We start from the raw sequence: 27,859 nt of genomic DNA, 5'->3' as shown, positions 1-27,859 counted from the left end.
CTATCAGAAAATGGCTTTGTGATATCTAGTTCTAGTGTAGAAGCCATTTCCATGCTGAAGTAGTAGGTGATCTATATAAATAACTTTTATCGGTATAGCCACTCATCAGTACTGAAAGAAATCACCCACATGCTTTTACCAGTCCCCTTCCATGTAAGTATCAGTTTCTACCAGAAAGGTATTTAGGTCACAATGCTGATAAGAACTTGACCACTTTATAAAAAAAACAAGAGAGTAGTTACCTCCAGAGTCTCAGTAACACATTGTGTTAGAACTGCTTTAAGTTGCAAGATAGGACACCTTTAATGTGACAAGTTTTGTAGTATCTTCCAGGAAGTTTGGGAGGGCTTAATAAGGAAAAATTTCCAAATTTTTGGAAGGACCACAGGTTCAGGTGGGGGGAAAGGTCAGTAAAACCACGAAGAGACAAAGGTGTGGGCCCTGAGCTGAGTGGTAATTAGGGGCGAGCCAGAAATCCAAGACTTCATGTAGAAACTTTAACCCTAAATACTCAGGCTTGAATTTCAAAATGAAATTCTATTATAATGAAGTATTATAAGTGAGCTATCAATTGTTAATACTACTTACTGTTTTTGCCTGAGTTACATATTTCTAAGTCAGTATGAGCTTGTGGAGATTTACTTTATTGCAGATTACATATTACAGGAAACATCTTGGGACAGCCCTAGATGTCACGTGTGCCAACCAGTGTTGAACAGTATTTTTATCATTTCTGAGAGGTGTTGTGTTCTTTCTTAATCCTTCCTAGTGGAATATTTTCAAGATCATTGTCCATTTCTGAGAAGTATTGTTAACAGTTTGTGCAAATCACAAATGAATATGTTCTTTCCATTTTCTTTTTCAGATAGTGATGATCTTCAAAATGAAGACTCTGGAAAATTTTGGGTTCTCTATAGGAACTACAAAAATTGAAGGAAAGAAAATTTTCAAAAGGAAATTGTTTTGAAAGTATGTTTACAACTAACTGATACTGTTGACAGTTTTTTTTAAATAATAAAACACTTTAAGAAGATTGTATTTATGGTAAAAGGAAACTGGACTAACAATGAGGCCAAAGACTTTTCCTGCTACGACTTATTCTGGAAATAGCCGTCAGCGACTACAGGAGATTCGAGAGGGCTTAAAGCAGCCATCCAAGTCTTCTGCTCAGGGGCTGCCCGTGGGACCAAACAGTGATGCTTCCCTGGCCACCAAGGTCCTGGGGGGCAAGGATGCTGCCAGACAGCAACAGCAAATGAGAGCTACTCCAAAGTTTGGACCTTACCAGAAAGCTTTGAGAGAAATCAGATACTCCCTGTTGCCTTTTGCTAATGAATCTGGCACTTCCGCAGCTGCAGAAGTAAACCGACAGATGCTGCAGGAACTGGTGAATGCGGGATGTGACCAGGTGGGTGTAGCTTCCCTGAGGCTCCTGCGGTGGCAGTTACAGTAAGTAGTCCGTCCAGCACAGTTGAGACAGCCAAAGAGCCCGTGGTTGCCACTTGAAGGCTCTGAATTGCTTACAAAGAGAAGTGTGTATAGGCCAAAACCTGAGACCCTTCCAGTGTGCCATTGCATGGTTTTCCACCTTCTCTCCAGAACTGACTTCTTGGTTGCTTTTCCTTTTCAGGCCAGACCTGGACATTTCTGAACTCTAGTGAAATTGTACCTGTGTATTTTCTGTCCTGTCCTTGTGAAGTTGAGAAGGGCTTTCACACTTAGCCCTGTCTTTGAGATTGATTTGGGCTTACTCTGAGCTGTCATGGGGAAGGTACTGGCTTCCTTGTTTTTGGTTTGTGCATTTTTTTGATTTAGCTAACATTGATTAACATGAATTCGCTCTTCTTAGACTCTGTTTTCTCCTATTTTAGAAAATGGTATGTATACTGTTATAGGAAACACAACTCTGTTAAGGAAATGATCAAGCTTGAGAAGTCATCAAAATGGTGACAACATAGTCTGACTTCTCAGTTGCTTAAGAATAAGGGACACATTAATGGAGGTGGCACCAATAATATATAAATAAACAACTTGTAGCTCTATATTTATGATCCTGTGGCGATTCGCATAGCCACGTAAAACACAGGTTGAGAGGCAGGACCATGTAAAAGGGAATTAGTGTTCAACCCGGTAAAAATGTATTTAGTAAAATGTAACTGGTAAAAATGTAATTGCCTTATAAAAGGACTTCTGAAAGCTAATGCTTTGTTATACATCTGTTATCTTAAAAGTCACAGTTTCATGAAAATGGAAATCAGCTAGGTATTTTTTGCTGCCTTGGAAAACTAGTAAGATTTCATACTCAAAGCAACATCAAGATGGCTTGAGCACTTGTACTTTCTTAGAAATAACCTAATTACCTACTCCTGGCCTCACAGTCACAGGAAAAGCCTAACAATGCCCTCTTTTATTTCCAAAAGCCATATCAACCTTCTTGTTGTAGTTGATTACCACAGAATTTAACTAGAGAATTTATATTTCTCAGATGATATGTCTGTGAAACTAATCGTGCTATTTTGTAGGGCATTTCCTTGACACTTTAGGATATACTAGGATTAACTTGTGTGAAGAAGCATTGTTATGTTGAGTTGCTTTTATAAAGCACAGGATCATGAATAATGTGGTGCAGAGTGTTTTAGCAGTGGAAGCTGACAGCAAAGGCATGACCTCTCTCATTGTGAAAATATGAAGTTAAATACGCTGCCAAGTGCTATCCCCTGACAAACAGAACTTGATGGTTTTGAAAGTAAGAAGGAGCAGTCCTGGGGAAATACTAGAGTAAGATTGCAGATACTTAAAAACCAACAGCAAAGCCTAAAATCTTCTATAAATCACTTGCAAACAAAAGAGGTAATCAGAGCAGGGCATTCTTTGCAGTTGTGTTTCAGCTGTGATAAAAAGAAATGAGTGAAGCAAATAATCCAAAATACAGGTGGGAACTCATTGTGGCAAAATCCATTAGTGATAATTACAGTGCAAGAAATAATGAAGCCATTGCTGTATCCAAGACGGTAAAATACAAATAGAGTAAAATTAAGGATCATGACACCAATGATCTTCCCACGAACATTTAATTTATGCTAATTGCTAGCAGAAAGGTCTCCATTTGTCATATTTAATGCCCCTGAAATAATTCAATCACTTTGGTGTATATAGTGTTACTTGATAAAGTAAAACAGCTCTGCCCTCGCCCTTACCCTCTGATTTGGACTGGTTTTGGTCTGTATACAGGGTACATTTGCTTTCAGAGAATCCTGGTCAGAACCTCATTATGAGAATCCAAATAATGTGAGTGCAAACCACAACAGAATCTCTAGAGCTGTGTGTGTCTTCACTAAAGCAGATTATCAGATCCAATATGATAGGTATAGAGAGTAGCTAGTATTACAGCTTTTCATTTTCCTTTGTCTTCTACTGTATTGCCTTTTAATTTAGGTTTAATTTTTTCTCTTGTACTTTGTTATTTTTAACCGTAATACTAATCAGAATGGCAGTGAACACGTTTTCTCAAGATCTTACTGGTGAAATACACTTCTATATGCACTATTTTATCCATCACATATGTATGTGCATACATTTTTTCCCATGTCATTTGACCTGAGATTTAATGAAAGTATTTACTTGAATATATGTTTTCTTTTAAACTTTTTATTAAAATAAAATTTACGGGGCAGGCCTGGTGGCTCAGTGGTTTAGCGCCGCCTTCAGCCCAGGTTGTGAACCTGGAGACCCGGGATCAAGTCCCACGTCTTCCTGCGGCTCAGGGAGTGATCTGGGGTCCCAGGATCGAGTCCCACGTCGGGCTCCCTGCATGGAGCCTGCTTCTCCCTCTGCCTGTGTCTCTGCCTCTCTCTGTCTGTGTCTCTCATGAATAAATTTTAAAAAATCTTTTTTAAAAAAATAAATAAAAATAAAATAAAATTTACATAAGAAAAATACATGATTCTCAAGTGTACAGCTTGGTGATTTTCACCCAGTGAATGAATCACACCCATGTAACCAGTATGTGTGGGTATATATTTTTTTTAACTTTTTTTTTTTTTTTAAAGTATTCTCTATACCCAATGTGGGGCTTGAACTCATGACCTTGAGATCAAGAGTCACACGCCCTTTTGGCTGAGTCAGGCACCCCTGCCTGGGGTGTGTGTGTGTGTGTGTGTGTGTATTTTAAAGATTTATTTATTTATTGTGAGAGAGTGCCTGCATGGGTGTGGAGGGGAAGGGCAGAGGTTGAGGCAATCTCCTGCAGACTCCCACTGAGCATGAAGCCAACACAGGGCTCAGTCTCAGAGCCCTGAGGTCATGACCTGAGCCTAAACCAAGAGTTGGATGCTCAACTGACTGTGCCACACAGCTCCCCCTCCCACCACAGGATACGTTTTTAATGTAAATTTCTAGGAAAAGTACAAGACTAAGTATTTTCTGTGTAATGATATAGTGTATATGTCAAATGATAGAGTGCCTAAAATATTTTGCACATAGATTTCTAAAGACTTATAAAAAATACTATAGAAAAAAAAAAAGCCAGTAGGTTAATAGTCCTTATGGAAGGGGCTGTTCTTTATATATAGATTAAAGGAATTGGGAAAATAAGTGTTTTGGTTATTAGTGTCATATTTTGTATCACGGATACTCTTCTTATTGGCATAGGTAATTTAAATTTAGCTTTTATTTTATCTTATAAAATTTCGTTTCACCTTTTCTTTTAATGGTTTCAAGTGTTCATATTACTGGGTTTTCCCTCTTCCTGACAAAGTTTTAAAAACCACTAATTTGATTTTGCAGTGTCGTTAATACATATAACATGTCTGCTTCTCAGAAGCATCTGACTTGTGTCTTCTCACTGAATTGCAGTGGGTTAACAGGTGTAAGGATGTTGTTGGGGCAGGTTCACTATACTCGGGCCTTCTCAGGGTGCATGGGATGGATGGATGGATGGATGGATGGATGGATGGCATGGGGGCCTTATGATAGCAAGGATCCTATTCAGTAGTAGCTCCTGCACTCCTCAGAAATAGCTAAGCATTTTATCACCTAGAGGAAGACGTAGGTGCAAACTTCCTTTCAGATGTGAGTACCAGGAAACGTTTTTTGCTTCTCTTGAGCAATTAGCCTGTGCTCTTTCTCTGTGGACAACCCATATCCTGACCTTCGTGAGCCTCCCACATTGATCGGCTGTGAGTGGTGCCAAGTCTGTGGCAGCTTTGAAGACTTTAGGGCTCTGGCTTGTCACAACCATATTCTTCCAGTCCTGAATTTCTATGTTAGCATAATTTTCCTAATCCTGATTTAATCCAGTTTTTCCTCACTTTATTGTGAATGTCTGAATGACTTAAATCTTTAATGGAACGAGGATAGGAAGAAATGTAAACAAACAGATTGATGTATTACACCAAATTTGGCCTAAGAAAAAAGCTGCTGGTCAGGATGTATATTCAGAGGCAGGCTTCCTGAGAATAATGGCCACAGCAACAAATAAATCTGAGGTAGTGTGGTTAATAGGAAAAGGGAGTGATTTAAAAAAAATATTTTTTTGTATTCTCAGGCTGAAAAGTGCAAAAAAATCAAGTTTCTTTTTTTTTTTTTTTTAAGGATTTTATTTATTTAGTCATGAGAGACACAGAAAGAGAGGCTGAGACACAGGCAGAGGGAAGAGAAGCAGGCTCCATGCAAGGAGCCCGATGCGGGACTCGATCCTGGGAATCCGGGACCATGCCCTGAGCCAAAGGCATATGCTCAACTGCTGAGCCACCCAGGCGTCCCCGAAAAATCAAGTTTCTCAACCCATTCTACTAGTTATTCATCAACCCATGTCCTTTTGCCAAAGGAAATATCACTGCAGAGGGGTGAGGCCTGCTGGGGCCTGTGCATCTCTCAGAGGAAGGACAGATACTGGTGTTGGCAGCAGCTTCCTGTGCCAAGGACCATTCCAACAAGCACTTGCACTGGTAGCCTCATTGAAACTGCACAGCAGGCATTTGAGATGGATTCCAGTCATTAGCCCAGTATTGCAGAGGAAATGATGGCTTGGGCGGTCAGGCAGGTGACTGTAACCCCCTCTGCCACCCCTCCCCCAGCTCTTACTGACCTTGTATCTTCAGTGAAGGTTGGTTAGACATAGTTGTTACACTTGACAGGAAAGACTTCAGTGCTCCTTTAATGTGGCCACGCAGACCTCTGTCTTTGGCTTGCAGTGTGTTTGCTGATGTATATACCTTGTCCTGGTAGGGGTTTTTTCTTCCCAACTTGGTCCTCTGCTCCCCTCATGCCCAGTGAGGACATCCATCCCCTCTCCTCTTACTTCCATGGGCCAGTGGCACATGCTCAGTGCTTCCAGTCCCCCAGGTCCCCTGGCCATCAGGCCCCACCTGGCCCGACTCCTCCCCTGTGCACCTGCCCTGGGTGTGTGGTGCTGCCTCCTCCTGCTCACATCTCCACTTCACTTGTTCTGGGGACTTCTTCAACATATCATTCTGTTGGCTGGTAATGTTGGCATCCGCCTTCCCTAGCCTGGATTTGGGCACCTGTGAGGGTCCAACCCAGGTTCTTTCTTACTGCAGGGTTGTAATTCTTCCACCTGGATTTGAACTGTTCTTGTTCAGACTTCCATAGTCTTGTAGTTCCATAAGTCTTGTATTTCCATAAGGCCCTGGATGCTTGATGCTTGATGCCTAGCCCTGTGAGGACAGGTGTTCATGCTGTGGTCTCACTCGCATGTCGTGTGCAGGCCTCTGGGTGCTGCGTCTGGTGCATCCCGGGTGTGTACAGGGCCATGGGTGTGGCTCACCCTCGATGTGCACTGTGGGTTTGCACACGCACTGTGCATGTGCCTGGAACACTGCCCAGACAGTTCCCTGTGCTGGTCAGTGCAGAAGCCATTGCTGATTTGTCAGTCGTTGAGGCAAACACCTCGGTGGGGGGGCGGGGGGGGCGGGGAGAACTAATCCTGCCTCGGGATTGGTTCTGTGTAATGCAGGTATTTTGCTAATGAAAAAAGGTAGAGGGACACCTGGGTGGCTCAGGGGTTAAGCATCTGCCTTTGGCTCAGGTCATGATCCTGGGGTCCTGAGATCAAGTCCCACATCAGGCTCCCTGCAGGGGGCCTGCTTCTCCCTCTGCCTGTGTCTCTGCCTCTCTCTGTGTTTCAGGAATAAATTAAAAAAATCTAAAAAAGAAAAAGTTTAGATAACATGTACATTTCCTCCTCCCTTCCTCTGGAAAGGGAACGACTTTTCAGTATTACGGAGCATTGGGTACTGCCCTGAAATATTTGTAAGAGGAGAAGGAAAAAAGAAACACTTAAGTTTAGGAATGCCAGTAATGTAACAGGAAATTGTATTACAATGGCTTTTGGGTGTAGCAGTTCCTTGCCTCCCCCCTTCCCCCCCCCCCCGTTTTTTTTAGCCTTTCAAATTAAATCTGGCCTTGCCAAAAGATAAACTGTATACTTTGTTAAAGTAGGATATTTGACAAGATACAAGACACAAGCACATCATACCGACTCCCCCCACAGTGTTCCCCCTGGTTATTAGAAGAGTATGTGTTCATTGTGTAAGTTTGGAAAATCTAGAAAAGTATAAAAAGAAAATAAAAATTGCCTATAATTCTATCGGCTCAGATAGGACCACTTTGAACTTTTGGTATAAAAGCAGCCAAATTTTTTTGTAATGAAAGGAAATGAAGAAAAGTGAGGAGGGATGTGACGAGTGGAAAAAAACAGAATATGCAGTATGATCCCACTTCTTCCTTTACAAGAAATACATGTATGTAGTATAGCCCTTCTCACTCTCCTTACCTAATGTCAAGGTCAGTCAGTTCTCTCCCAGAGTGTATCTTGCTCCCGTCTATGCACTTATGGGGCCTGCTCCCCCCACCTGCCAACCCTCCATCTTTGCTCGCTGACAGCACTGCTTCCTCTGGCCCCTCTGCTCAGCTATTCCCTGCACAGAGCTCTCTGGATGATCATTCTAAAATGGAAAAGATCCTGTCATTTCCTTCTGGAAACCTTGCCACTGCATTTGGGATGAAGCTCCTGACCCGTAGGCAGGGCCCGCCCCACAGCCTCCGGCGGCTCCCCTTCTCCAGCACTTGGTGCTCCGGCCCTGCCAGCTTTACAGCCTTTCCCCGGACTTCTCAACACTGGCCCCTTCTTGCCTGAATAAAGCCTGCTCCCTTTAGAAGGCTTGTCTTGCTGTCCTGGATTCAGAAAAGCATTTTCTGATGCCCTAGTTTGAACCAGATCCCTCTGTTTTATTCTCTCTCATTACAGAAGTTTCTTTTCATAGCATTTATCAGACTTTGTTACTGTTTAGTTGTGTATTTCGTGTAATATACATTTCTCTCTTTAGATTTAAGCCCCATTAGGCAGTGGCTTTGTTCTGGTCCTCATTCTCAAGTACCTAAAACTGCAAACTCTAATAAGCATCGGATGTATAAGTAAAGGGAGAAACATTTTGTTATACAGATTTTCATGTTTTGTGCCTATATTATATTCCATTGTTCAAACAGTAGTTCTGTAATTTATTATAAATAACTGGTGTTAAAAGGTAAACTGAAGCATATTAAAATTTTTTTAAGTTCATCTGAGCAAAAATGATTCCAATCAGTGGTGGCAAACCAGAAGTTAGGAGCGCTCCACTAATAGGTGTTCAGGGGACAACCTTCAGAGAGAAGAGGCAGAAGCAAAGTAAGAAAATTATTTGATTGTTTACAGCAATGAAGTTACAATATTTGGGAAAGCCTAGGTTTAGGATTGGTTGTCCTTATCAGGCTTAGGTTTGGTATGTCAGCTTAGGCAGAAGGTCTTAGAATCACTTCAGTCTGATGGCTTCTTTATTTAATTAATTTAACAACTGTGATGGACATTCTTCTACGTAAATCTTTGTAGATATCACTGATTTACTTAGACTAAATTTTAGAAATGGAATTACTAGGACAAATGAGAAGAGCAGTTTTTATTTTGCCAAGGTTCTCTCGAAAAAGTCTTATAAATTGCCTTTATATTTCCAACCCTGCCAGCAATGAATACTGCTACTACAAAACAACACATCTGTTTGTCAGTTTAATAGTTTGTTCTGTATTCTTAATTGTGGCAGTAAGTATGTGGTCATAAAAAAGTGGTGACAGTTCTTCGATTTTAAGTAGCAGAAAACTCATATTTTGAGGGGGGGCTCTGAGTGTCTTGAGATTAGACCCATTTTCCTCTTTTTTTAAAGATTTTATTTATTTATTCACAAGAGAGAGAGAAAGAGGCAGAGACACAGGCAGAATGAGAAGCAGAGAAGCAGTCTCCATGCATAGAGCCTGACGTGGGACTCGATCCCAGGACTCTGGGATCACGCCCTAGGCCGAAGGCAGATGCCAAACCGCTGAGCCACTCAGGGATCCTGGCAAACAGGTAGGCAAGGCCTGGCGTCTTGGGAGGACAGGCCAGAACAGCCCCAGGAGCAGCACTATCTGGACACTTCAGCTTTCTTTGCTCCCAAGAATGTTTTGTGTGCCAGGCAGAGCACTTGGCTGGTGTTTGGGGATGACAGGCTCTGAGTTTGCTGGGGTGTGGTTCTGCTGCCTTCAGGAAGCCAGGTCCTGGCCTCTTTGAGCAAATGCAAACACGCAGTACAACCATCAGTATTTTCTCTACGTGCAACAATGTGGAAAATAGTGGAGATCACCAGTATTGTTTATCTAATACCTATTATGGCACACTGAGCAGTTTTCTACCTGAATTATTTGCTATTATACATATATATGGTTGTAGCCATTTGATGGCTCATGCCATCCTAGTAGGTGATTAATGAGTATTTGAATATATTCTATAGCATAGTGCTGTATTATATTTTATATAATTATTTTCAGAATTTTTATAAGCATACTTGGTATTTTCCTAGAGTTCTGGGAAGCCATAGGAAATGTCTTTTCCCTTTGTACCATTCTCTCATGCCCTCACCCTTCCCCCATCCATCTAGCAGAGTCCTGGGTAAATAGTGAATGCTCAACAGATATCTCCAGCTGTTAGAATCAGACAGACTATATTTCAGTTCTGACCAAGCTTGCTCTGAGCATGATTTGGGAGTTGAATCAAGCTACTGGAAATAGATCCCCAGCTACAGGGTTTAATATACATAGGTGGCATAACAAAGGAAGGTTGGCAGGATATGGCCAGCCTGGTGGTATGCGCTGTCACCAAGGCCCCAGGCTCCTCCTCTCTTTCGGTTCTGTCCTCCTTAATAAGAAGCTAACAATTCCAAGTGTACCAGGTGGTACCTCTCTGAGAGTCAACAGTTTGTACAAGAAGCAGAAATATGGCAGCAAAATGCTGCTCTAGCTCTGGCTTGCTTTTTTTCTTTCTTTTCTTTTTCCTTCTTTTCTTCTTTCCTTCCTTCCTTCCTTCCTTCCTTCCTTCCTTCCTTCTTTCCTTCCTTCCTTCTTTCCTTCCTTCCTTCCTTCCTTCCTTCCTTCCTTCCTTCCTTCTCTTTCTTTCAGATTATTTATTCATGAGAGACACAGAGAGAGAGAGGGAGAGACATAGGCAGAGGGAGAAGCAGGCTCCATGCAAGGTCCCCAATGTGGGACTCGGTCCTGGGACTCTGGGATCACGCCCTGAGCCGAAGACAGATGCTCAACTGCTGAGCCACCCAGGCATCCCCTGGCTCTTTCTTAAAGGGCTTTCCTCCACACCTCACTGGCCAGAACCTAGTCACAAGAGGTTAAAGCAGCCTTGGAAATGTGTACTTGAGTTGTGCATATGGCTGCCTGGGATAGAACTGGGCTGCTATTAGTAAGGAAGAAAGGATCTCAGTTAAGTCAAATGGTATATTTGGTTAGGAAACCAGAGCATAACAACATGTCACACATGTTAACAGCTTACCTTTCTGAGCCTCACAATTCTTCATCTATACCCTGGGGGTAACAGTTACTCCTACACTGTGGGTTGTTTTAATCGACCAGAAGGAATGGAAAGTGCCTGGCATATGATGGGCACTCAGGAAGGTGGCTGAACCATAGTGTCATCAGCTGGAAAGCTGGTGAAGTGCCGAGAGCTGGGTTTCAGAGTGTTTCCTGTGAGATTGTCATCCTCTCGCCAGCCTTGGTCCTGCAGGTCGTCTCTCCCCCAGTAATCACACAGAGCAGATCTGCTCTAACCTGTGCAACTTGTGTACCCTTGTGGTTTTCATATATATTTGGCTAATTATGACATTAGAAGAATTATCATGGGCAGAAATAAAGGTTGTTTGAAAACAAATGACTGATGTAATGAAATTTCCCACCCAACAAAACATTCAGTGTAAATTTAAAGCAACTTCATTGGATTTATGAAAGATTTACTGAGCAGAGAGCCATCGTAAAGCTAGTGGCATTTGGCATCTAGGAGGCTCAAGAGTGTGGCGGGGCATACCTGAGTAAATCAGCCTCTGTGCCAGCTGTCAACCTTGAGGACTTAGACGAGGCTCTGGAAAGAGCGTGTGTCTCCGCCACCTCCCCTTTCTGCCCACATACCAAATGGCCTCATTCTACTCTTTGGCATTCCCACTGTTTCTCTGGTGTTTTCAACTGGAAGTATTTGCACCAGAGGTCTCACCTGTGGCTGGGGATCTGTTCATAAGTCTTGATGTGCTTGTTTCCAATCTGCCATATCTACCTTTTGAAGGCGAAGGTTTCTGAGATCTCCACAGTAGAAAGGGGACTCATGTCACCAGAGGCTCAGCCTACCCTTCCTTTAGGATTTCACTGGTAATTTTGGAATTCTTTCTCCTACAACATAAAGATAGGTGCTCTGTCTCTACTTTCTCCCTCAAGAAGTACTGGGAGTGGTTTCTAAAGAAAGATTGAGACCTCTGTTGTTGACTTGTCTTTGACTATACTCTGTGTACTTCCCCAGTACCTACCTTTTTCCTCCGTTTTTTTTTAAAGATTTTATTTATTTTTGCGTGAGAAGAAGCACAAGTTGGGTGGAGGGGCAAAGGGAAAAGCAGACCCCCCCCACTAAGCAGGGAGCCTAATGTGGGGCTAGTTCCCAGGACCTTGGGATCATGACCTGAGCTGAAGGCTGACACTTAACTGACTGAGCCACCCAGGCACCCCCATATTTTTTTTTCTCTTGCATAGCTTTCATGTCTGTGTGTTTTCGGTGCTCACACTCTGCTCTATACCCAGATTCTTCTAAGCAGTCTCCCTCAGCCAGTATTTGTGCCAGTGAACTTTTCCTGAAAGGTGACAATCAGCCACTCTCTCAGTATCCACTCCCTTCCTTTTCCTACCATCTGATCGATCACCACTTACCAAACTTGATTATTTCTCTCATTACCAGCCCAGCCTGCTTGCTTCAGCTGTGTTTGCCTCTTTACACACCAACTGTCGCCAAGCTGTGTGACTTTCTCCCACACTGACTTTATGCCTGTTTTTTGCCCTACCTGGAATGCACCCCCACCCCCCAGCCCAACCATGCTCTGCCCACTCAGGTCCCGCTTCTTCCATGATTCATCTTTGTGGCCTTTTCCAGCTATTCATTCCAGTACATGTGTGGTTCTCCCTTTCCTGAATTCATGTTTTTATCACACCATCTCGGGAACCATGGTAGGTCTACAGGGTTTTAGGGGCTATTTAGCCTGCATGGCTCATGTTAAATTAACTGAAACCCAGAGAGGTGATGTGCTCAGTTTAAGACTATACAGCAAGTGAGGGGCAGACCCAAAGCTACAGGTCTCTTAGTTTTTTCCCATGAAACTTGAAAGAGAAAGAATTAGCCATCACCCTACCATTTATAAAAGTAAGATATTAATTACCATACAGTATAATTGACCCATCAACCCACTGTCCTGGGATAATTGTTATTATTTGGCCACATTATATTTTCTTTATTTGTTGTTTTGATGGACTTTTTATTTTGGAAAAAAATTTAAAAGTACAAGAGCATCTATCTCTGTAGTACTTTTTGTAATAAACATTTAATTGAAGTATAATATCTAGAATATTTTAAAAACAAATACCAGACATTATTTTACTTATCACTCATATACTCATATATTTAAATGTATCTGTAAAAGATAGGAAAAGATAAAAACACAACAGAATAAAAACAAAATCACAATACTATTATTACATTCAACAAAATATATTTAATTTTAATGTAATTTTTATGACTACATAGTTGATATTTTGAACTACTTATTAATGAAATTAACATTTTTGAGTGATTACTATGTGAATATCACTATATCTTCCCAGCAAGTCCACAAGGAAGGTTCTGTTATTGTCAACATTTACAGATGAAAACACTGGTTCACAAGTTAACTTGCACAAGGTAAATAATGTGTCTGTTAAGTAGTGGAACTAAGAATCAAATCCAGATCTGGCTCTTTCTTGTTTTGTATGCTGAATTCTTTTCCCTCAACATTTGTATACAAAGCATCTCTTCATATCAGTAATAATAATCCGAAGCGCTTATATGCCATCATGGTAGTCTGCTAGAATTTAACAATTCCCCTATTTTTCAAATTTTTTACTATTATAATGCCACAGTGAACATGTTTATTCACAAATTTTGGAAGACATCTCTGTTGCTTTCCTTAGGTTAGATTTTTTAAAGTGAAATTACTCCAGGATCCTTGTCCTATAATTGTTTCATGTAAGTTAGTTTTTCCGAGGTTGAATAACATTTAGTACTGTTAAATGACTGGCAGAACCAGACATAAACCTAAATAATGTTTGTAGTCCTTCTTTGATCGTGTGTTTTTTTGAACATCTATGAGTTATGCACTGTGCTTAAGCATTGAGGATTCAGAGATGTCTGAGACCTGAGATCCTTCCTCTTAATGTCTGGTTGCTTCTGGCTGGACTTTTTTCTCATTTACCAGAGTGCTGAAGGAAAAAAAATCTATCCACTGAGGATTCTGTATGTAGTAGAACTGTCCTTCAGAGATGATAGCAAAGACATTTCCAGGGAAACAAAAATCTGAGAAAATTTGTCACCATTTGCACTAAAAGAAATACAAGATATACAGGGAGGAATGAAGAGCACTAAGGATGGTAAATATCAACAAGTATAAAACACTAATTTATTCCTTTAAAAGACATGTCAGTATTTAAAGTAAAAATTACACTGCATTAATGAATTTATCACACATACAGATGTAACATAGGACGCTATGGATAAGTGGTTAAATGGAATTGTATTATTGCAAGGTTTCTATGTTTCTTCTGACATAATTAGAAATTAACACTTAAGTAGATTGTGATAATTAAAAGTCTATATTGCAGTTTATAGAGCAATCACTAAAATAGAATTCAAAGAGATAAAGCAAGAGAGCCAATTAAGGAATGAAAATGGAATACAAAGAAAAATTTGATTAACATGAAAGGAGGCAAGGAAGGAGGGACAAAGGAACAAACATACAAGATAAATAGAAATGTCAGGCTTAAATCAAACCATATTAAGAATTCCATTCACTTAAAGGGATTAAACACTCCACTCAAAAGGCAGAAGTTGTCATACTGAATAAAAAAGCAAGATTCAACTATGTCCTGTCCATAAGGTACTTTTTTGGGTAAAGACTATTTATTTGAGAGAGCACGAGCTTTTGGGCAGGGCAAAGGGAAAGGGAGGAGCAGGGAGCCCAAAACCATGGGGGGCTGATCCCAGGACCCTGGGATCCTGATCTGAGCCAAAGGCAGTTGCTTAACCAACTGAGCCACCCAGGCGCCCCAAGACACACTTCTTAGATACAAGGACACAAATGGACTCCAAACAAAAGTCTGGGAAAAGATAAGCCATGCAAACTGTGAACATAAAATAGATGCAGTGGCAATATTAATATCAGATAGACCCCTCAGGATGAGTATTACTTTAGACAAAGAGGACCACTTTATAGTAAAAGGGCCTGTATATCAGGAAGATGTGGTAGTGAGTATGCATTTAAACACAGAGCATCGGGATCCCTGGGTGGTGCAGCGGTTTAGCGCCTGCCTTTGGCCCAGGGCGCGATCCTGGAGACCCGGGATCGAATCCCACGTCGGGCTCCCGGTGCATGGAGCCTGCTTCTCCCTCTGCCTATGTCTCTGCCTCTCTCTCTCTCTCTCTCTCTCTCTCTCTCTCTGTGACTATCATAAATGAATTAAAAAAAAAAAAAAAAAGGATCTTTAAAAAAAAAAAAAAAAACAGAGCGTCAAACTATATGATGTGAAGTAGATGGAGTAAGAGCTAATGGAGAAATAAGCAAATCCACAATTGTACGTGGAGATTTTAACCTGCCTCTCAATAATTGATGGGATATAGTAGATAAAAATATGTAAGTAAGGATATAGGAGAATTGAACAGCATTGTCAGCCACTTTAACTTAATTGGCATCTATAAACATCACACTCAGTAAATAGGGAATACACATTCTTTTCTAGTGCACATAGAATGTATACAGAGGCGGATCATTTGTTAAGACAGAAGTCACAATAGCTTCTCAGAGATTGAAGTCTGTGTTCTCTGACCACAATGAAATTAAATTAGAAAAAAGTTAAAATCTCTGAAAGCCCCAAATATCTGGATGTTAAGCAACTCACTTCTTCTTCTTCTTCTTCTTCTTTTTTTTTAAGATTTTATTTATTTTATTCGAGGGGGGTGGGCGCGGCAGAGACCCAGGCAGAGGGAGAAGCAGGCTCCACACACAGAGCCTGACTCGATCCCTGGTCTCTAGGATCAGGCCCTGGGCTGAAGGCGGCACTAAACCGCTGAGTCCCCCGGGCTGCCCAAGCAACTCACTTTTAAACAAGTCATGACTCAGAAAAGAAATCACAAAGGAAATTATAAAATACTCATTCTAAATAATCATAATTTGTGAGATTTTGTTAAAGCAGTGTTTAGAGGGAAATTTGTTTTTTTAAGTGTGTATATTTTAGAAAAGAAGTCTAAAATTAATCATCTAAGCTTTTTCCTTGGGAAGCTAGAAAATAGAACAGTAAATTAAACCCAAAGTAAGTCAAAGAAAGGAAACAATAAAGAGAACAAACTATAAGAACAAACAGAGAAAAATCAATGAAGCCAAAAGCTAGTTCTTTGAAAAGATCAGTAAGATTGATAAACCTCTAGGCAAACTTACCCAAAAAAGTAAATAAAAAAGAGAAAGAGGGTACCTGGGGCCCCACCCAGGTTGAGCAGCCATCTCGATTTCAGCTCAGGCCATGATCTTAGGGTCATGGTTTCAGGCCCCTCATCAGGCTCTGTACTCAGCACATGGAGTCTGCTTTTCCCTCTTCCTCCTGCTTCCCTCCCTACCCCATGCCCCTGCCACAAGCTTGTACACATGCTGTCTCCCTCTGTCTCTCAATTAAATAAATAAAATCTTTTTTTAAAAAAAGAGAGAAAAAAGGCACAGAGAAAACAAATGACCAATTTTAGGAATGAATGAAGGGATAGGGGTCCTACAGACAAAAAGATTGTAAGGGAATATATAAACAATTTATGATCCAACAAATGTGACTTAAATGAAATGGATAGACAAATTTGTTGGAAGACCAAAAACTACCAAAATGAGCACAAGAAGAAATAGAAAAATCTGAATAGCCCAGTTTCTATTCAGTTCATAATTAAAATTCTTAAAAAGAAAACTAAAGGTTCACATGCTTCGCTGGTGCATTCTATTAAATAGTTAAGGAAGAAGTAATAGTAACGATAGCGAAACTCTTCCACAAGATAAAGCAGTAGGGAGTAGTTCCCAACTAATCTCATGAGACTAGTGTTGCTCTGGTAGCAAGACTTGACAAAGCCATTATAAGAAAACTACAGACTGTCTTTTTTTTTTTTTTTTTTTAAGATTTTCATTTATTCATGGGAGACAGAGGCAGAGACATAGGCAGCGGGAGAAGTAGGCTCCCTGTGGGTACCCTGATGAGGGACTCGATCCCAGGACCCCAGGATCATGACCTGAGCCGAAGACAGATGCTCAACCACTGAACCACCCAGGCGTCCCCCAACATCTTTTGTAAATGCTATATAAAGGCAAACATCCTAACCAAAGTATTAGGAAATACGCCATTCAGTAAAAATATATTAGGACCAAATGATATTTATCCCAGACATGTAGGGTTGGTTTAAAAATAGAAAATTAATGTAATTCACCATGTCAAGATTAAGAATAAAGCCATTTCCATAGATGCAAGAAAAGCATTTCACAAAATCTAATAGCCATTCATAACAAAGCTAATAAAAGAGAATTCCTCAAATTGCTGAAGGACACCTGTGTAAAATCTGCTAGCATAACATTTGAGGGTGAAACTCTGAATACATTGCCTCTAAGATCTGTAATAAAGCATGGATGTCTACTTTTCATCTTCTTTGGAGATCATGGGCAGTGCTTTAAGAAGGGTAAAAGAAATAAAAGTACACAGATTGGAAAATAAGTAAAACTGTCTTTATTTACATTTTACATGATCCTTTTATAGGAAATCCTAAGGAATCTATTAAAAATTACCAGCACTGATAATTTCCTACATAATAATAATGCATAGTTATAAGAGACAAGGTCAATATGCAGAAATCAGTAGTTTTCTGTAGTCCAGCAATTAACATTGGGAAATTGAAATTTAGAATATAATTTCACGGGGCACTTGGGTGAGTGACTCAGTTAAGTGTCCAACTTTTGATCAAAGATCAGGCTTTGGATCTTAGGGTTCTGAGTTCAAGCCCCCATATTGGGCTCCATGCTGGGTATGGAGCCTACTTTAAAAAAATAAGTGATTTCATTTACAGTAGCATTAAGAAACATGAAATATTTAGGGATAAATTTAATGAAATATGTATATGTATAAGACCTGTAAAAAAATACAAAACAGAAATGAATGAGTTAAAGAAGATCTAAATAAATGGAGTGATATACCATGTTCATAGATCAGAAGACTTAATATTGTTTATGTGGCATATCTCCCCAAACTTATTTGTAGATTAATCACAATTCCAAGAAAGCCACAGCAGGCTTTTTTTTTTTTCCCTTTTTAATTGAAATTAACAAACTGATCTTAATCTTATGTTCTGCAAAGGACCTAGAATAGCAAATGCTATATTAAAAAGAACATAGGTAGAATACTTAAACTATATAATTTTAAGACACATACTAGTTAAAACTTCAGACTATAATAGATTGTATAGATTCTAGAGCTATAGAATAATCAAAACAGTGTGGTAGTGTCATGAGGACACACAGATGAGTGAAATTCTTAGAGTCCAGAAATAAGCCAACTCATTTGCAGCAAGGATGCCAAGAGAAAGAAGGAAAGGAGTTTTTGGTTTTTCAGCAAGTGGTCCTGGGATAAATAAATATCCTAATGAACAAAATTAACACTCTTACACCATTCACAGTAATTAAATCAAAATGGATTATAGACCTAAATACAAACTATAAAAAATTTTAGAAGAGAATGTAGTAGAAAATCTTTGCAATCTTAAAAAAGGGAAAGATTTCTTAGATCTAATATGAAACATGTATCATAAGAGAAAAATTGATAAATACGACTTTTCTGAGATTAAAAATCTTTGCTGTTGGGACATCTTGGTGTCTCAGTCGGTTAAGTGTCTGCCTTCAGCTCAGGTCATGATCCCAGGGTCATGGGATCAAGCCCCACGTCTGACTCCCTGCTGAGCAGAAAGCCTGACATGCTCCCTCTCTCTCTCTCCACTCATGCTCTCTCTTGCTCTCTGTCTCTCCCCAGTAAAATAAATACATCTCTTTTTTTAAAAGATTTATGTTATTTATTTATTCATGAGAGACACAGAGACATAGGCAGAGGGAGAAATAGGCTCCCTGTGGGGAGCCCAGTGTGGGACTCCATCTCTGGCTCCTTGGATTAGTCCTGACCCAAAGGCAGACACTCAACCACTGAGCTACCCAGGTGTTCCTAAATATACCTTTATTTTTTATTTTATTATTTTTTAAAGATTTTATTTATTTATTCATGAGAGACACAGAGAGAGAGAGAAAGAGAGAGAGAGAGAGGCAGAGACACAGGCAGAGGGAAAAGCAGGCTCCACACTGGGAGCCCGTTGTGGGACTCAATCCCAGGACTCCAGGATCACGCCCTGAGCTGAATGAAGGCAGACGCTGAACTGCTGAGCCACCCAGGCATCCCCCTAAATATACCTTAAAAAAAAAAATCTTTGCTCTTGAAAAGACATCACTAAAACAACAAAAAGCCAATCCATGGGATAAAAAAACTATTCTGCATACATACATTGGACAACAGACTTGTTTCTGGAATATATGAAGAATGCTTACAATTTGATAATGACAAGCCTTCAAAAATGGGCAAAGGTCAGGGTTGCCTAGGTGGCTCCATCGGTTAAGCATCTGCCTTTGGCTCAGGTTGTGATCTCAGGGTTCTGGGATGGAGTCCCGTGTCAGGCTTTCTGCTAAACGGAGAGCCTGCTTCTTCCTCTCCCTCTCTGTGTCTCTCTCCCTCTCAAATTTATAAAAATCTTTAAAAAGGGCAAAGATTTGAGCAGACACTTCACAGGAGAATATACAAGAACAGACCATGGAAAAAAATACTCATTATTAGACATCAGGGAAATGCAAATGAAAACCACAATGAGATATCACTACATTAGAAAAGATAAAATTTTAAAATCTGATAACACCAAGTGTTGGTAAGAATGTATAGCAACTAGGATTTTCTTATACCTCTGGTGGAAATGTAAAAAAACTTACTAAATATATACTAGCCATACATTTTGGTCATTCCTATTATTATTTCTCAAAAATGAAAACATATGTCTTTAAAAAGATTTGTGCATAAATATTCATAGCAGATTTATTTGTAGTAGCCAAAAAATATAAACAGCTCAAATGTCCATCAGCCGGTGAATTAGCTGAGCAGCATAAGTTTAGTACTCTTGTAGATGATGGCATGAGCAGTGTTAAGACAAGGACCTAATTTTGAGTCCAGAGTTCACAAAAGCCAGGCAGAGTTTCATGGTATACTACCTCGTAGGTCACGAATTAGAGGTAAACAGCTAAGTAATCCTGTATGAAGGAAGACACTGAAAAGTAGACTTACTGAACAAGATGGTCCCACTGATCTCAGTCCCTGTCCTTTCCAGAAACTCTCCACAGCTTTTCCTGCAAAATGTGTCCATGCCCCACTCCCCACCCATAGACGCCAACCAAAAACTCTTCTCCACTGGTGTACGTAAATTATACTTCATTAAAGACACAAAACTCACTGGGAGTGATAGGTAGAAGGGTAGCCATAAAGGAATAGTGATATATAACTGATAAGAGCCTGTTAAATAGGAAACTGTGAATAAAACAAAACAAGACAGTGACTTGAGAGCAGTCTGCTGGGTTCTTCATAACTAAGGGGCCTAGTGGGCACAGCTGATGCTGTCAGGCCACACTGCCCAGGCAGGGCCTGAGCCACTCATGGCTGTGGAGCCCCTGAGATATGGCTTATCAGAGTTGAGATATGTGAGTCTATAATACACACCCAATTTGGAAGACTTCATGCAAAAAGAGAATATGAAATATGTCCCTATTTTTAATATTGGTTACATGCTGAAAAAATTGTGTTACAGAACATATGTTAATGTTAATTCCCCTTTTATCTGCTTTTTTTTCTTAAGATTTTTTATTTATTTGTGAGAGAGCAAACACAAGAAGGTAGAGGGGTAGAGGGAGGGAGAGGGAAAAGCAGGCTCCCCGCCGAGCAGGGAGCCCCCTGCAGGACTCGATTCCAGGACCCCGGGATTACGAGATTACGACCCAAGGCAAGGGCGGATGTTTTAAGACTGAAGTACCCAGGTGGTGCCCCTATCTCTATTTTCTTAAACATGGCTACAAGAAAATTGGAAATGACCATGTGGACAGTGCAGTGCCAGTTAATCTCTGCCCAGACTGCCTGCTTAGAACTGTCCTCAGTAAAAGTTTAAGCAATTTAGAAGGGACAACTTTATAATTTTGTTGTTGTCATTTCATTATTTCTAAAACAGTAATCTATACTCATTGTAGAAAACTTTGGGCACCATAGATGAAGAAAACAAAAGCTGTTGAAAACCTTACTTCTGAAAGGCAACCACTGGTAAAATTACATTTTTTAACATGAGTATATTGATATGAATATATCGCTTCAGTCTTTTTGTACATATGCATTCTGTAAGAAGCCAAACTGCAATCACATTGTTTTATAATCTTGTTTTATCATTTCATGAACTGTGGCTTCTCTCTGGATTCCACTTTTTCTTCTTGTGTGTTTAAACCAATGCATGTTTTTTTCCAAATTGGCATTTAATTTTTCACAGTTAAATTTTTTTTTCTTAAGATTTCATTTACTTATTTATGAGAGACAGAGAGAGAGGCAGAGACACACACAAGCAGAGGGAGAAGCAGGCTCCTCACAGGGAGCCCCGATGCAGGACTTGATCCTGGAACCCTGGGATCACGCCCTGAGCCAAAGACAGACGCTCAACCACTGAGCCACCCAGGCGTCCCTCACAGTTAAATATTTAACTTTTCTCTGTGAAGGTCTAAAAATTTACCTGGTGGGGGGGCACCTCCCTCAAATGATGCCAGGATGCCTGCTTTCTTTTTCTCCAAGTCTCTGTTTTCTTTTAGCTAATAGCACAAAATGTGTTGTCAGTTGGGCCTCCCTTCCAGTCCTTTTGGAATTTTAAGATCTTGTTTCATTGTTAATCCACAACTTCAGAAGACTCAGGAACCAAGCGTTCTCATCAAGAATGTCAGTTCAGTACATTGGTTGCGCCACGCACATGGTTTGGGGATGAATACAGGTTCACACCACAGGCAGGCAAAGGCCGTTCAGTGCACTTGGCAGCTCAGGTTCCAGTCAGTATAAAGCAGAGATCACGGACTGGAACCATAAGGATCCCTTTCTTTAGCTGCAATGGTTTTATTCCACCCTCACTTAGTCTTGCAGTTAAAAAAAAAAAAATCAGTTTCCAATTTTTAAAATCCAGGATGTTTCACATTCAAATTTGGGTTTGTAGCTTCCCTTGAAAAGGAGAAGTCCATGACCTGTCTGTCTTGTACAGAAGCTGGTTCCAGAGCTTTTGGGTGACCTCTGAGCCCTCAGTGACAGCTCTGGTTCAAAGGTGACACAGGCAAAAGTATGGTCTAATGGAATCTAAACAACCAAGCCCCGGAGCAGCCCAGCTGAATGGTGTGCCCCTCCTGCAACACCTCACTCTCTCTAACCTGCTGCTTCTCTGCTTCCTATGTTTGCTAAAGAGAAGAGATCAAAATGTCGGGGTGGAGGGAATATAATACACCAGCCATTGTAAAGCATCCAGCTAAAGATTAAGAAGGGGAAATTTTATTACTTTTTAATTTATGTGTGATCAAGGTAATAGATGTGCCCCAGAAAAGGTGATTCTTTCTTTTAAAGCCAGGGTATTATGGCTCCTCCTACCTCCCTGAAGAGTAGCTGGAAAATCCCTTTGTGAATATAATGAAGATCTTTTATTCTCTATCAGGGTGAATGACTTTTTATATCAACTTGAGTTTCTCAAAAACATGTAAATGAAGCTCTCTACTTTCATATCTCAATTGGTTGTTTCTATAATATCTCTCATCTCTGACTCCTGCTTGCTTGGATATTCAATTTCTCTGACTCAGGTACTAAACACAGGACTCCTGAAAGCACCTGACAATTAAATAAAAAGCTCAATTTTGACTTTGATATAGCTCACTTTGTCTCTTCAAAGACTTGGAAGAGGGACAAGATTTATTCTGTATGGTTTGAACTAGAGCAGGTGGGAGCAAGTTCCCTGTGATGTGTGCACAATATGAGGGGGAGCTTCCTAAAACTGCCGTCTGAAGGTGGGGTGTTAGAAGGGTTAGCTCCACCTCCGGGGGTATGTTGGGGGAAGTCTAGAACCTCAGGGTAAATGCATGAACTGCAGCAACAGTTCTTAGCCCTGAGCAGTTAGACTCACTGTGGGGGCTCTGGGAACACATATGAGCATGCACATTCTCTTTCTCATTCATGCTCACACACTCAGCAGGCCTGGGCCCCAGCCCCAGGAGTTCCAATTTAATTGGTCTTGGATGGGTTGTGGGCTGTGGTATTTTTAAAAACTCAGCAAATATGAGAACCCACTGGGCTAGTCTTCTGGGCTATCACCTTCCTGTTTCCCTCTGGGCTCACTATCCTTTACCCCAGTCACTTGAATGTCACACATGAAATTAGCTCTTCTTATTTGGGGACGAAAGTATTGAAAGCAAGTCCAAGTACAGTTTGTGGAACTGAGGAGGTTGAGAGCAGCTTTCACCTGCTGCTGCTTTCTGACACAGCTGGTTTGTGGGGTGCTGTGGTGGATAGGGATGTGCTGGGTTTGCACGCCACCAGAGCAGCGGTGCCCCAGCAGCCTGGGAGCGTTGGGTCCTGTGACACGGATTTGGTGTTCTGTGTCGGTGCCATATCACCTGGTGGTGAATCCCTTCAGCATCACTGCAGATCCCATACTTAACAAGTGTTCTGAGAGGGTCATCCTTTCCAAATCAGGAGGAAACTTGCCTTGGCTTATCTCCATAAACAGTATTTCTCAAATATATCTCCACTCTCTGACTTAATTCTAGGTATTTGACACATGCCTGAGGGGATGTCTTAGGACTTACAGGCCTTTCTGACCTGTTAGGTTGCAGACCTGCTAACCAGCTAGGTAGGTGATGCTCTCATACGTCAGGGAAGTCGATCCTGAAGAGAATGGACCAGCTGGTGCCTTCCCACTTCCATGGAACCTTTAAACTGAGAAGATGTCAAGAGGATCATGGCACCTAATTGAAGGGAGGGCATTGTCAAAAGTCTCACATGACCAATATGAAGAAGTGAGTGATCCTTCTGGTGGAAGGCAGTGGTTGCTGACAGCACCCAAACATTTTAGTCAGGTGTCTCAGCCTACAGAATGAGGAATGGATCAAACAAGCATTCTGTGGGCCATGAATAACATGCAGAAAATCATATCACATGTAAATAAGGATAAATTGTTCTTACAAATTTGTGAGTCATGATATAAACAAAACAACGACACCACAGTTCCATGTAGAATGTGAATTTTTACTACAAGGGGAATGACGGGTGACAAGCTCCGTGTTTCACATCATCATCTAGCTGCTGTTCGCCTGCTGGGCACTCTGCTAAGGGTTTTCGTAATGGTCTGCCACTTCCTACTACAGTGCTTCAGATTCTTTAGAAATCTGAGCGAGAAAGGCACAATGAGAATGGATTTGTTTCTGGTTTTGCCATATTCTGTGGGACGTGTTTTTTCTCATGAGTGATTTGGTACCTTGATCAGTCTTCTGTCTGAGAACAAATAGATGGCCCAGCGTTGAGCATGGTATTATCCTTTGTCCTGGTGTCCCTCATTTCAAGGAGTTGGATTTAGCAGAAAGCTAGGTAGTCTTGGATCCTGCCCATGGTAGAGAGTTACATCAGGTTTTCTGTGGTGTTTTTTTAAGCAAGAGGTTTTTTGACTAATTTCTCAACTGTGAAATGAAAAAACCAGTCACTTGGTGTTGGTGTGGGGAAACTCTTGTTTTTACTCAAGGTCACAAGAGAGGCTGTGCTTATTGTCTTAGTATTTATGGCAGAGTGCTGATATTTCCTGATTGTAGGACAAGGGTTAAATGTGAAGAAAGATACTTTTTTTCTGGCCATTTTTTAAAAGATTTTATTTATTTATTCATGAGAGACACAGAGAGAGAGAGAGGCAGAGACACAGGCAGAGGGAGAAGCAGGCTCCATGCAGGGAGCCTGACGTGGGACTCGATCCCAGGTCTACAGGATCAGGCCCCGGGCTGAAGCGCTAAACCACTGAGCCACCCAAGCTGCCCTTCCTGGCCATCTTTAAAGGAATGAACTGGTATAAAAAGGAAAACTGCTGGGACAGCCCAGGTGGCTCAGCGATTTAGCACTCACTCTGAGGAGCTCCCTCACTCTGAAGAATTGACAATGGAAGAAGAGTAAAGAAATGTATTACTAAACCATTCTTGCCAAAGTGCAGTATGGGTCATTGCACAGTAATCTAAATATTAGTGGACCGAGAAGGTTATACAGTTTTACCTAGAATACCACGCACTGGACACTCCAAAGAAATTCCTAATATTGCTGATTCAGCACATACTGTGGAGTGCCTACTGTGTGCCAGGCACTGTGTTAGGGCCCCAAGGGTGCTGTAATGAGCATAAGAGAACTGATGGCCTCTCTTGGAGTTTACAATGGCCAATAAATATATTTTCAACCTTTTTTCAAAACCAAATTGTCGTAAAACAGACAAGATCTTAGAATAGCTTAGATTGCCCAGCTGGATAAAGAATGTTATGTGTTATTTGTGAATTTCTGAGAAAGGAGTGTTCATGTGGTTGAGGCTCTAAAGTTAAACTGCTCAACAAACTTTAAGTATCATATTGATTCTTTCCTTGGCCCTGTGATGTTTATTTTTGTTGCTCAAATTGGACTTTAAGGCTGATAGCAGCAGTGCTGGCTGCAGAAACAGATTTTTCCAGTTCAGTGAGATCAGCAGAACTTGTGTTAGTGGATGGGCTTATGGTCAGTGCCTTCCTGACTCAGTGGCTGAGGTGTGTATTGCCAGTGAGGGGTGCTGCTTCAAGGCACTGTCTCAGCATTTCCATGCTATCTGAAAGAGTTTTTGTAAAACCTTCCTGGCATATAATTTTCTAATACACATCAAGCATATACTTTTCATCCAAAAATACTTTCTTCATAGCAGTTCCTTAGCAAAGGTTATGCTTTATTCATACTTCAGTATTGAGCTAGGCCAAACCATGCAGCAGGGCAAATTGGCTTTTTTGGTTTGTTTAACCTGACTGTGTTATTACTTTCTTTGGCTGGTGTGTTTTGGTTTTGGAATTTGTTTCAGATAGATCATTTGAACTGAGAGGATAGATGGTTGAATTGCTAATTGTCCTCTGTGGTTTGCTCTCATCTTTGAGAGAACTGGTGAAGAAAGCTGCTGGATTTCCTAGCACCACGCCTTCCCGTCCAGGGAGTGGTGACTAGGGTCACAGACCTCATTATTGTCTTGTTCTTGTTTTTAGAATGATTCCCTTTTAGCTGTTTTTCCCCCCTAAATTATGTAGCCTTTTACGTCTACTTCCTTATCTCATTTTTTAATGAGCTATACAAATTTAATGGGAGGACAAGGAAAAGGACATTTCAGAGAATAAATAAAAAGAGCATTCCAATATAAAATGGAACTCTGTTATAGGACCTTGAAGCAAAGGTCAGGACTTTATATCATCAACAGCCTTCTTGAGTGCAGCTTTTCAGACAACCTTATCTTTACCTTTCCTGCTCATTTTAGATCTTGTCTACAGAAAATGCGATTCTTTCCATGCATTTTTGAAATTAGCACACACTGATTTTTGCTTTTATAAAGTATGATAATAAGTCTTGGCTCAAGCACATTGCTCACATCCTGAGGATGAGCGTATTACTCAGGCAGCAAGCCAGGACAACTGTTCAGGTCCCATTGGGATTAACCACAAGCTTCCATAACTCTAGTGAGTAGTTACTCATAACCCCTGAAAGCCCTGCTTTAACCCATCACTACAGCTGGTTGGCTTACCTGGCCTAAATGAGCAAGCAATGAGAATTTTTAGGTATAGGCACATTACTGACCACTGGAATAGGACTCCTGTGAGCCGAGGACCATTCATTGTCTGCTCTGTCACTGCTGCGTCCCCAGTACCTAGAACAGGGTCCCTTACTGTTTGGTGATTTAATAACTGTTTTGAATGAATGGAATGTTCTAGCCGAGATCAGAAAGTCACTGACTTGAACAAAGTCTCTATACCTTAAATAATTACTTTGTAATAGAAACAAGCCTCTCGTCTCCTTAACACTGCTCCATCTGTGTTATCTTTGTCACTTTGGGTATATTGCTAATCTGTTCCAGTCGCAGTTATTCCATCTTGGAAGCATGGCTGGTAATGTTTATTTCCCAGGGTGGTTGTGAGGTTGGCAAGAGATGATTTAGGTTAAGGGCTTTGCACAGCACATGACCCTTTGCTAGCATTCTCCCCTCATGCTGCCCCTTTCTTTAAAAAAACTACCAACAGTTTATAGTTACAGGCTCTGGTCAGTGGCATAAGTGGCATTTCCTAAGAATTGAAGGTGGGAACACTGTAGGTGGAAAATTTGACTAGAGGGGCACCAGGCTGGCTAGTCTGTACACTTGATCTCAAGTGCAACTCTTGATCTCAGGATTGTGAGTTTGAAAGCCCATGTTGGGTGTGGAGATTACTTAAAAATAAAATCTTTTTTTTTTTAAGATTTTATTTATTTAGGAGAGAGAGAGCTAGCGAGCAAGAGAGAGCATGAGCAGAGGGGAGGGGAGGGGAGAGCAAGAAGCAGGCCCCCCGCTGAGTAGGGAGCCCCATACGGGGCTCGATCCCAAGACCCCAGGATTATGATCTGAGCCAAAAGCAGATGTTTAACTGACTGAACCACCCAGGTGTCCCCAAAATATTTTTTTTTAAAAGAAAATTGGATTAGAAAATTTCCTAGTGGAAGTGCTGAAGCTTTGGCAAATGTTAATAAAGGCAACATTCTATCATTTTTTGGAAATCTGTTAACTCTACAGGAGCCAGCTGGTATTTTGCCCCCAGATTGTCCAGTCCAGAAAGCAGCACAACAGATTTTGAAACCCTCGACTCAGGCAGAGCCTCCTAGCAATAGCAGGTACTTAGAACAGTTTAATGCTCTTTCACATAGAGTCACTTTGTCATGCAACATAGCCATTTTCTAAGAGAAAATGTTAATGCACCTGAGGAGTTACACATTTTCTGATTTTTTTGTTTATTGGCTCCCTGACCCTTGTGGGTACAGTGTGACCAGTTTAAAAACA

General features: G+C 40.9%; 1 protein-coding gene across 1 annotated transcript in view; it reads left to right on the top strand.

Moving 5' to 3' along the window:
- Positions 1-27,859, top strand: part of LATS2 (large tumor suppressor kinase 2) — a 73,797-nt gene that overhangs the window by 11,648 nt on the left and 34,290 nt on the right. Inside the window, exon 2 of the mRNA XM_041766118.1 lies at positions 866-1,408. Within this exon, the coding sequence (XP_041622052.1) occupies positions 1,067-1,408 (342 nt within the window). The 5' untranslated portion in view covers positions 866-1,066. The remainder of the gene's footprint in view (positions 1-865; positions 1,409-27,859) is intronic.

The sequence above is a fragment of the Vulpes lagopus genome, chromosome 8, assembly GCF_018345385.1.
Source record: "Vulpes lagopus strain Blue_001 chromosome 8, ASM1834538v1, whole genome shotgun sequence".
NCBI lineage: Eukaryota > Metazoa > Chordata > Mammalia > Carnivora > Canidae > Vulpes > Vulpes lagopus.
This window is presented reverse-complemented; position numbering and strand designations above follow the sequence as displayed.